An 11,473-nucleotide genomic window follows, 5' to 3' on the forward strand; every position below is an offset into this window, starting at 1 on the left:
TTCATACTTCACACATGCACAATTGGAGAGCTGTTGATTGAATAGTGGGGTTGGAGGGAATTTCCTTCCTTTGACTATATGGCTCCCAGAAGACAGTCGTCCACCTCATCTTGGGACCCAACTCGGCAGGTAGTGTCAAGTCTGAATTATACAGGTTTGTTCTAGAGCTTTCTCTTATTCAATCTATACCATGGCTGGAGTGCTGGTTTGGTGTGTGTGGCCTCCACATCGAAGTCCTTTCCCCGTCAAGCTCGAGATCAATTCTAACGTGTTTTTTAAAATACATTTTCCTATTCAACAACTCATTTGATTCTCTATGAATGTACGGTTTTTTTAAGGATCTGTATTTTTTTTCGATTCCGCTTGTTGGCAGTATAGCGTCAGTAAGCTGCTTTGTCACCCGCCAATAAACACCAAAGCAGCGGCGGCAACACCACAGTAGCAGCGCGGCGATCTAGTTAGCGGAGGTCGACTGCTTTCACCTGCTTCCGGGCACTAGTCGCGGGAATTTGGAAACGAATGGATCGTCGCGTCATCGATTGCCGCCTGTCGTGAAGCGACCTCCGTGGAGTCGGCGTACGTGACTCGATAACTGTCGGCGTTCGCTGACAGCCAAAGGTTGTTCGACAAGCTTCACTTGTAATGTAACGTCGGGCATTTTATGACGCGAACGGTAACGGCTTCGAGTTAACGTAACCGCCTCGCCTTGCGTGTAGCTTAGCCTGCCTTCGCGAACGTGTCGCTTTGTTTGAATGCAGTTTGTCTTATTTACGCGTGTCTTGTGTTCGTAGGTGAGCAGAATGCAGAGCGGTCCCTTTGGGGACGTCCTGCACTGTGAGGAGCAGCTGAGGTCCACACTCTACTGCGATGACAAGGACAACGTAATCAACATTTAGTGCTTCACCCATTTTTGTTTTGTTTTTGTTTGTTATGAAGGATTTTAGAGGTGTCTGATGTTATCGTCTTTTTTTTTTTTTTTAAAGATATGTTCGCAAAGATTGTGGTCGCTTGTGCCGTTGCTTCCAGTTTACATGATTTAGAAAAACATTGCCGCTCCAAGTAGTAGCTTGAAGACGCTGGCGTGGATGTTGCCACTTCGCAAGCCGTTCAAAATATAAATTACTGCTTTCCTCTAAGCCATTTTTGTTATGTTTTGGACTCGGTGCTACATCACGGCAGTAGTCCTCGGCATAGTCGAGCTTCACCATTTGAATTTGTGTGTCAAGAAAGTATCTGCTGAAAAAGAGTCCCTGCGGTTTTGGGGCATATATTTTAAGATTCTCTTTGTGATGCTAATAGCCACGAGAAAACCCGGATTAAAAAAGAAGTAGTAACTTGTGATAAGGTATTATGTTGGTCAGCCACATCTCAATCGACTGTTTCACATTTCTATCGGCTAGGGAGGAGGTCATTTTAGCCTGGGTTGTCAGCGGACTTGATGGCGAATCTTTTAGAGCACGTGTTTGTCCATTTCTGAAAAGAGTCCTGTGAATGAGATCATTGCCTAACGTTAAACCACTGAATGCATCACTGTCGTAAAGGGCGAGACTAACACTGGAGACGAAATGGAGGAGTTGATTCAATTCATTTGGGGTGATGAGTCCTCTCATTCTTCCATTTTACTTTTCGCAGCTTCGGAGGAAGTTGGCCCAGCTCCAGCGGGAGTATCTCAAGACCGCCCAGAAACTGCAGGTAAAAGCATAACCACCGTTAAAAAAACCCCATGATACATCTTTCTCTTTGCGGGGGTTCTGGAAGAGGTAAATGGGGAACGTTTTTTTTTTGTTGTTTTTTTGTACGTCGGCATTGGCAGCGCGCCGAGCAAATGGAGGCAGTGCGGAAACACGTGAGCAATGAGGTCGCCCCAAAGCAGGACCACCACAGCCGCCGCCAGGACCGGGCAGGCCCAGACGGCACGTCGAAGCCAACAGATGGGGCAAACAAGAGCTCGTTTGGCACAGATGACAAGGCCGTGCACGTATTCGCAAACATCAAAGACAACCTTGCGGGAACAAGTGAGTTCATTTATTTGTATTTTGTTCTTAAGATTGTATTTGGTGATCTACTGATTATCGGCCGGGATGACTTTCACCATCGATATTTGGCATTTTGACACATATCAGTGTTGGCCTTTTTCATATTGGCCTAGCTGCACTTCTATTGTTAATTTCATTATTGTTGTTCTGTTTTTGTTACATCTGTGGTTGTTGCAGAATAATAGAAATGAAGTTGAGTAGGGATGTTCAATATCACTTTTATTTTCAGGCCGTTACCAGGATGAGTATTTACTCTTTGGGTACTCACTGATGCCGAGTATCGATACCTCCAGTACTTTTGGATATATACAATTTTAGTCAACGCAGTGACGAAAAAAATGATAAACAGAGCTGATGATTCACACTTTGTAAAATTGCCGTAGTATAGCCCAACTACTGCCGAAGAGGACTTATTCAATGTTATTGACAGCCTCCACGAGTACCCTAAAAAAAGTCAGTATCAACCCGACGGCCCATCCAAGTCTTTGACTATGATCGCACTCAATTTTAGATGTTTTGATCATATACTGTATGTATCAATATGTTTTTTTAATCATGCAGTATGAACAGCACAATTATTATTATTATCATCATAATTATTAATATCATTATTATTTCTTTCTTTTCAAATCCGAGCGGGTTGTCATTCGTATGTGGATATGTACCCAGTATGTATCTGAGGCCACTGCATTCTGGAGGCTTGGTAAATTTGTGTGTGAGTGTGTATGTGTGTGGGGCGGGGGGGGCGGTAAGGTCAAGTATAAAATCCAGTCGTTGCGGCTCGATGTATCAAACGTAATGTGACGTAACACTCCCCACCCAGGCCCCGCCCATTCCAGCTGTAGCGGCACGATCGGGACCCCGCTCGCATCCACGTTGGAACCGGAACCGAATTGCAGCGACCCGGCGCGGCCTTCCAGAGCCAGTCCCAGTCTGCGCCTGCGCCTGCGCTCGCGCCGCAGCCGCATGCGTTGGCAGAGGGGCGGCGATGAAAGCCAAAGTTCGGGACCGGCGTCGCCCTCCCTGCCGCTGTTGCGCCGGAACATTCCGGCGCTCCGGGATGAGAAACTCGACAGGAACGCGCCAGACGACGGTCGCCGAAGGGAGAATGACCCCGTGGGACCAGCCGGAGGACACCTTGCGCTTGAAGAAGAGAGTCCTGAACATTCGGTAAACCGGGTACACCGCCAAAACTGAGATCCAGTTTCTCAAAACAAGGGAAAATATCCCAAATATCCAGTTGTTGTGCTGGAGCATTTTCTTCCCCGGCCCCTCAAAAACAGATTATACAACTGCTATCGTGAGTAAGTTTCGGCAAAAAAAGAACCCAAGACCAATAAATAGCGAGGAATCGACACTCACCCAAAAAGCTGTCTTATCCTTTTCGATGCCACGCAACGGTACCAAGGCATTGTTTTTTTTTTTTTTTTGACAAAGCTGTGGTCTGACGAAATGAATCTGCTCTCCTCTCTCAAATGTAGTTGCTTGGCACCAGGATGACGCCAAATTTACTCTGAGACAACTTTGGCCTATTTGCAATTCATTCATCACGAGTTCACCTCTTGGCAGATTAAAAAAAAAAAAAAAGTATTGCGAAAGCAACCTTCTATTGAAAAAATGGTCTTTGATGTTTTTGAGCAGAGGGCAAGACTCGATCTATCAAATGTAAAAGTGGTGCTTTGGCACCCAAAAAAAATAAGCCGAATTGAGTCGAGTGACTTAGTACAGTGAAACCTCGGTTATCGAACGTCTCTGTTCTCGTCTAAATCGGTTTTCGACCAGAAAATCCGAGATTTTTACGCCTCGGATTACGACCGAAAACCGCTTTCCGACCAAACTGAGCAAACCCGAATGCGCCGCTCAACTCCTCTCGGCTCCCTGACACGAGGAAGTGACGCTTCCTCGTGGCGCGGTCATTGTGAGCAGACGTGTTTGTTGCGATTTACGCAAATCTGACGGTTTTTTATTTCTGTTTTTTTTGTTGTTGTTGTTTCTGCATAGTGTATTAGCCCGTAATCATCGGCTGTTAAAATAGTTTCGGATTTCCAACAAATCGCTTTTCAAACAGCCTTCTGGAACGGATTACGGTCGAAAACCGAGGGATGACTGTATAGGCAAAAGTGCTGGTTTTGGCGCAGATGAAATCTGCGGAAGTGAGGTGTGAGGCTTTAAAAGTAGTGCTTTGACGACGCCTTGGTGCAGCGTCATTTCAACCAAAGTAGTGCTTTGCGGCCATCGCGTGGCTTCTATGGGCAGTTCGGTATTCTTTTTGCCGTCGGTTACTCGCAGGAGGCCTTGGAGGCCAATTTTGCTGTTCTACTAGCGGATAATTTGACTCGAATGAAGTCACGTATTGCTGATCTTATTGATATGATTCGATTTTTTTTTTTTTTTAAAGACGAGTCTTTGCAGCGTAGAAACGACAAGAGCAGGAGAGGGGACGAGCCTTTTGGAGTCCTGCACGCCGGCGGAGGGGCTGCTTTACCCCGCCGAGTACTACGTCCGGACCACCAGGCGCATGGCCCTCTCGCAGAGCCAGCCGGACCTGCGGGCCGTCGTCACCCGCGGCCAGCTGAGCCCGGGGCGACCTCCCCGGAAGAAAAGCAGCCCCCTCGGCTCCGGCGAGCGGTCCGCTCCGGTGTCCGTTTCGCCCCCTCGCGTCTCTCGTCCGGCGAGGGGTCGGAAGAGTCGGAGGCGGGGAGGTGGGGGCAACCTCGGGGTCCGGAGAGCCTCGCCTTCTACCGCCCCGGCTCTCCGTGAGGCGCATTCTCCAAATTCCCAGCCGCCTCTCCACCCTCCGCAGGCCACGCCCCCTGACGCGCAGCCTTTGTCCGGAGCGCCGGACCTCTTTCCCATCTTTCGCGAGATGATCAAGTCCGCCCCGGTGGCCCCAAGTAAGACTTGCATGACGCCGTCTTTCGCTTTTCCGTGGCTGAGAAATAATTGAAACGCTTTTTTTTCCCCTCAATATTGCGATTGCGATTAAATGTGTGATGATATTATTTTCCAAGGTCCTATGCCGACGTATTTTTTTCAATTCATTTTTTTTACAAACACAAGCAATATATTGTCTATTAAAATAAAGCAGTGGTGTCCGAACAACGGCCCGGGGCTATTTGTGCCCCCCCCCCCCCCCGCCTGTTTTTTTTTTTTAGCGGCCCGCTACATGACAAAAATAAAAACAAACAAACTAAAAATGACATTTGACATTGGCTGCAAGGTTAGCTGAAAAAAAGCTTGTGAGAAGGGATGGTGTCAGAAAAATAGGAGCTATTACTACGCATTGTTCCAAAAAGTACAATATGATGAATTTGTCCATGTGCCGCCGATGGACGATGGACAACTGATGGATTTCTTCTTCAAATGTGTCCTCGTAGGTTCCGAGAGCTGGCGTTCCCTCCTCCTCCCCTCCCCCAAACTCAGCCCGACTCCGCCGCTTGGTCCCCGCATGCGGCTGGCGGGCCGCCTGTCGCACTTTGACCTCCATCGGGATTTCCACTTGCCCGACGAGCAATTCGCCGCCCTGAAGCTCAGCAAACTCCGCCAAGTGGCCGCCGAATCTCGGATGGAAGTTTTCCCGTCGCCGCGCCACAACACGGGCGGGGTCCGACGGCGCTCCGGAACTCCGGCCGAAAGTCTCGGCCTGCCGCTCGGCCTCACGCCCGCGGTTGGAAAATGGTCCGGCCCATCGGAAGACAACGACCCCCGAAACATTGACACGCGACTCGCCCCGACGTTACCTTTGGACCCAAACAACTTGTGTCCGAGTCCAGCGGAACAAGAACCGAAAGGTTTGGAGCGGCAACGGGAACCGCTTCCCGGCTGTGATCGCCCCCTGGAGGCGGGCCAGGGGGACAACGGACTCCGAGGCGTTTTTCCCGAAGCGATCAAAAACGGACTCGGTGCCGAATCGCCTCCGCCGCGGAGCCCCGCGGTCGCCTCGGCGCCACCGCGGGCGACCTCGGCCGCCGCCGCCTCCGGCCCGGCGCCGCCCTCGCCGGGCCTCGCCCCGCTCGCCGCGTCGCCCGCCGACACTGCCGCCCCCTCGCTCGGCCTTCCACCCCCGCCGACCGCGTCCCCCCGACCGTCCGACCCCGCCGACGGCCAAATGCCGCCTGCTGCGGAGCAGCCCGCGAGCTGCACGCTCAAGGTGAGAAACTTGAAAGTGAGGCTTTCCACCGCTATTCGCGGGGCGACGTGGACGTGGAGAGAGTCGCGAGATGGCGGCAAAGCGCTACTTTTGTGTGAGTGAAGCGCTTCAACTCATTTTATTGTGTAGTACAAGATTGTGTCAAACGTTGCCCACTCGCCATCCATCGCGGCCGGTCATCCTCCCATCTGCGACTCCTTCTCAAGGGTTCTCCTTTCTCCCTGGATGAGGTTTTCCGAGTTCTTCCTTGCACTCCTGGGGGTTAAGGTCACGGGATGTCCTTGCAGACTGTTTTTTTGATTTCAGGCGATCGAAATCAACGCGGCTTGATATCGTGACAGTAAATTCAGACTGACTGGGGCAATTAGGCATTTGCGCGGACGTGTGTTCAGGCCCCGGCGGGAAGCGCTCTGGTGGACGCGTGCTGCCTGCGGGACTCGGACGGCCGCCTGTGCGTCGCCGCGGCGGCAGAGCGGGCGGTGTCTTTGTGGAGTCGGCCGTCGCCATCGGGCGCTTGGACGCGACGACACACGTGGCACTTCACGGAGGTGAGTGCGTCCAAAGTAAAAGTCGTCGTTCGCTTCCGCGCCGGCCGCTCCGCAATGCGCGGGGACCTTTTGTTCTCGGCAAACAATCAGTCCCGGGTGTTAAACTCAACTCTTTTTTTTTTTCTCGGGCTGCAACTAACAATCAATTTCTTCATCGATTCATCTGTCGATTGTTTTTTTCCTCATTTATCCAGAGGTGTCAAACTCCACTTTGGAGCGCGACGGGCCGGGTCTGGCCTGAAACGGGGCTCGAGTTTGACAGCGGTGCATTGGTGGATGCATGGGACGCATTTATTTGTCTTCCCATCACCATATTCAGAAATCAGGACATTTGAAATTGACAGTGCCGGTGAGACACTGCCGATTATCTTGTTGCTGTTGTTCGTCCACGCAGCCGTTGATGAAGGTGTTCCCCGTCCCGGACGGCGCCGGCCTCGTGTGCGCGACCTTGGGTCGGCCGGAGATCAAAGAAGTGAGGTACGCCACCACCCGCTCGCTCACCTCGCCCAATTTTCCTCCCTCTTTGAGACCTTTCCCGTCATCCGCGCGCGCTCAGGGTGCTGTCGTGCCGCGGCGGGCGTCCCGTGCCGCTCCTGGACGGCGACGTGCGGGCGGCCGTGGGCGTGGCCGAGGCCCGGCTGGTCACCTGCTCCCGTTCGTCGATTGGCTGCGCGCTGCGGGCGTTCACGCTGGCCAACGACGGCAGGTAAGTGAGGCTTTGTGAGCTAACGCCTGCTTTTTCGGGAACGGCAGAGACGGGGCTAAAGTACGTGTCTTTGGAAAGATTGGACACGACGAACAAAGTAAATCGACTGTCCAAGTCGAGTCAAGTGCAACTTTATTGTCAAATGCGCTGTGTGTGCAAAATACAGCACAGATGAAATCTCCTCCCTCTCAACCAGACAACAAGACAACAGGAGAAGCAAACATACTTTTCATGTTTTTGAACGTCGGAGAATATCTTTCTTGCTTCCCTTATCTTTGCCTGTTTGAAAAAAAGAGAAGAAAAAAAACAACTCACAAACACAAATATGAATTGATTATTCTCTTCCTTTTCCAATTTTTCATCCCCGCAGCGCTTCCCACCGTCTCCATCTCGCCTCCCCCGATGTTTGCGTTCGGGCGCTGGCCCCGGTGGACGTTCTCCCCGACGCTCTGATCGGCACCGACGAGAGAGGCCGACTCTTTGTGTGGTAGGATGAAACGCCAGACGGTCACTTCATTTCGGTGCACCGCATCGTGACGTTTCCCTTTTTTTTTATTTTATTTTTTTTTTTTTAATATTTTTCAAGGAATTTAAAGAGTGGACACTTGCTGCGGAAAATAGAGCTTGGTGACAGCTTATCACACACGTCCTGTTTACGAGGATTCTCCCGCCGTGTAAGTGTACGTCGACAGACGGGAAGTCTGCCATTTTGCTCGGAAGCAGCCATTTTGGAGAGTCACGTTGGCTATTTTCAGGGGCCGTTCAAAGACAACCTTGCCTCCCAAATTTGCAACCACAATTTCAAGCTCATGTACTTGACAGATGACTGATGGGGAGGAAAACGGAAAAAAAAAAAGATGAGTTTTCACCGTTGTATGTGGGCGGCGCATAGCAGCGACTTTTGATGACTCGCCATAAAACACAAAATGTCAATAACTCAAGTCCCCCAGGTTCCTAAAAATCCCCCCCCCCTGTAGCCAGTTTCATTTAGCAACCATAATTTTGTTCAACTTTTCTAGAATGTGCCACAGTCTCAAGAAGCCATCGCCGAAAACTCCCAGGAAGTCTGCCAGTTTGGTTTGAGGCAACCGTTTCGGCTTGGTAGCGCTGGCTGCAATTTTTCAAAAATTCAGCCAATAAAGGCACAGCTCCACACAGAAATTGCAAAGGGCCACGCCCGAAATGACGCAGGGAGTCTGCTGTTTTGGTTTGAAAAAATTGCTGGCTCACCATTCGAGAGAGACCAATTTTTTTTTTCCTCAAGGCCGATATGGATTAACAAGGAGCCCAGTAGCTGATATTTGGAGTTGATATTCACTTGCGTCAAAATTAAACTCTCAACTCTTTCTTAAAAGCATCTGTTTATTAAAAGAAAGAAAGAAATCAGATTGTCAACATTTTCTTGTATTTTAATTCCTAATCTTGAATAATAGATGTCTTCGTTTTAAAATTCAGACCAAAAAAAATGCTGAATAATTAAAGAATAAATGGCTCTGTAATTTTTTTGACAGTAAATAGTTTTTAAAGAATTCCAAATAACTGAAATGTTATTGCAGTAGCATTTTTATAAAGTTTAGTTCAGTAAGTTTAAATGGACCAATAAAAACTTTCCTAAAGTTGACCCAGACTTTTAAAAACGGCTAAAGCTAATTACTTGTCAAAATGCCAAATATCGACGCTGTGAATCGGCCCAGCTGATAATCGGTCTACCCCCCCCCCCCCCCAAAAAAAAAACAATTTTTTTCTTTAAGTTTTAAAAACTCAGCCCAATTGCTGCCAAAATGGAGCCACGTACACTCGACAGATGAACGATGTGAAATGACCAAATCTTTGAGAACTTCCTTTTTGTCATTGTCACTTTCCGGGTCTGTCCAGGGTGTGCTGTTGGTCCTCGTGCAGCATCTGTTTCTGGGCCTCCTGCAGACGAAACAAAACGTCGCCAACCATGAAGTGTTCTGCAAACAGAAAGAAGAGAAGAAGCCAGCACTCTTCTCCTTGGTTGCGGTGAACCCTCTCAGCGGCAAAAGCGTCCTGGCGGCCCAGTTGGAGCCGCCGGCATCCTGGTTGGGAAGGTGAAAGTGACCAGATGTTTGTGAAAAAGCAATTTGAATTGGAGTCATCTCTGGGAGAGATGTTTGATACATAATACATGCACCGTACCAGTACAACCGGTCGCTCTCGAGCACTCGCCGACAAACAGTACCGATACCGCAAGTATTTTTGGTATATTGAAATTCAATTAATACAGTGACCACTAATTGCTCGCAAGATCTTTCTTTGTTTCGTGTAAATAATGATTCCCTGGTTTGTTAAACCGCCGCAGTGTAGTCCACGACTGAGTCGATGTCGGATTGTTTTGCATTAAGTGTAGGTGGCTGGCATACGTGTCAACTTGTACGTTTCCCCGTATTTTATACGTTTTTTTTTTTTTTTAATCATTTCAAATCATGTATGGCGTATTACAACTTTTGTACGGGAAAAAAAAAACAATTGTGGCTCAAATCCAGATCGTCTCACCTGCTGGGAGCCAACGACAAAGCCGTCGTCGATCGCTGCTTTTGTCACGGCAAACCAGCAAAAGTAATCCTCAATCGTATATGTATTTTTTTTCATCGCTGCGTACGGTCGAATTAATAAAGCATGATGTGCGCATGCACGGTAAGCCGCTGTTCTGGTTTTTGTTGCTTTGTAAGGGGAATCGTAATCATTTATAAGGGCAGCTATGAGCCGAGGTTGACAGGTATGGGCTGGTATCTGCAGCCCCCGGGACTATCCGATACCTCGAAACAAGGGTGGTATCGGCCCAGTATCTATTGCCTTTTTTGGAGTCACTCTGTTTGTGAGGATGTAATTGTCGATCACTGCGCAAGCGTCACATTCTAAGATGACGGGGTTGCACAATTGCAAACACCCTCTTACAACCGGGGATGTGTCTGTATTCAGAAAGAACAGTTCGCAATCCAACTGGCGGTCGGTGCAAGCACAAAACCGTCAGGCCTCTGACAGAGTGTGAAAAAATTCAACTACAACATCTGAACTTCATTTCGGGTTATTCAGATGTTCTTTCGATGTTTTTCACCTGTGTGCCGACTCCTATTTCAACATTAAGTTTGAATGTGATCATGTGTTCATTCTGAACTTAATAGGGTGTGCACAACTGTGCAACCGCGTTAGACGAGACCGGCCGATGAGCGGGGGCTTCGCCGTATGAATTTCTGATGGTGACCGGCTTCCCGCAGGCTGTGTGCGGCAGATGCCAGCGACGTGGCGGCAGTGGGCGTGAATCATAGCGGCTGCGTGTGCGTGTGGCAGCTGAAGCGCCGGCGTGGCGGCATCACGGTGGCGGCGGCCCCCGACGGCATGGGCTGGCAACTGGCCCGCTGGGCGGAGGACGGCGCCACGCTGGTGACGGGCCACCATGACGGCGACGTCACCTTGCACTTTGACCTCGCCGTCCCGGACCATTTGATGTGATTTTTAGTCACATCCGCTTGTTTTAGAGCGCCAATCTGACACTTCAACTTAAAATAGACTTTTATGCAGACTACTGACTGGAAAATTTTATGACCATGCCTTCGACTTCAGTGCTTCTGTTGGTTAAAAAAGACCACAAAAAATAAAATAAAATATTTTTTGAACTTGCATTAAACTTGTGAATTGTGTTCAACCATATTGGTGTCTTGCCTTAATTGCTTTATTGCGTGTGTTCCTTTTTTTCAAATTCAATTCAATAAGATGGTTAGAATTTTGCATCATTTTCATAACTTCAACTTAATATACATTGGAACGTATTAAAATTAAAACTTTTTCTTAAAACTTTGTTGAAAGCACTATATTGGGGCTTTGTTTTCTAAAAGTATGCCAATCTTATTGAAATATGAAGAAAATGAAATTATTCCTACAAAGAAAAATAATTTAAAATTGTTTTATGGTGTAGTATTTAATGTTTTTTAAAAGAAATACCCTTATGACGAGGATAAACGGCTCAGAAAAAGGATGGATGGATATACTGTAACTAGAAAAAAGACTATTG

The 11,473-nt window shown here is 48.6% G+C and overlaps 1 protein-coding gene across 2 annotated transcripts; it reads left to right on the plus strand.

The window, feature by feature from the left end:
- The first annotated feature begins 467 nt into the window (after positions 1-467).
- palb2 (partner and localizer of BRCA2) lies at positions 468-11,110 on the plus strand. 2 transcript variants are annotated; one of them, XM_086120382.1, is made up of 14 exons: positions 468-618; positions 792-881; positions 1,633-1,692; positions 1,814-2,015; positions 2,860-3,206; positions 4,435-4,930; positions 5,414-6,186; positions 6,579-6,734; positions 7,129-7,211; positions 7,291-7,440; positions 7,811-7,927; positions 8,027-8,120; positions 9,316-9,512; positions 10,680-11,110. In XM_086120382.1, the coding sequence occupies exons 2-14, from the start codon at positions 801-803 to the stop codon at positions 10,912-10,914; spliced, it is 2,991 nt and encodes a 996-aa protein (XP_085976508.1). In that variant the 5' UTR covers positions 468-618; positions 792-800; the 3' UTR covers positions 10,915-11,110. The 2 variants fall into 2 exon arrangements, with proteins under 2 accessions (XP_085976508.1, XP_085976509.1); XM_086120383.1 differs by having other exon boundaries at positions 8,027-8,114.
- Positions 11,111-11,473: the final 363 nt, after the last annotated feature.

The sequence above is a fragment of the Hippocampus guttulatus genome, chromosome 9 (assembly GCF_054856545.1).
Source record: "Hippocampus guttulatus isolate MCC_2025c chromosome 9, RoL_Hgut_1.0, whole genome shotgun sequence".
In the NCBI taxonomy this organism is placed as follows: Eukaryota; Metazoa; Chordata; class Actinopteri; order Syngnathiformes; family Syngnathidae; genus Hippocampus; species Hippocampus guttulatus.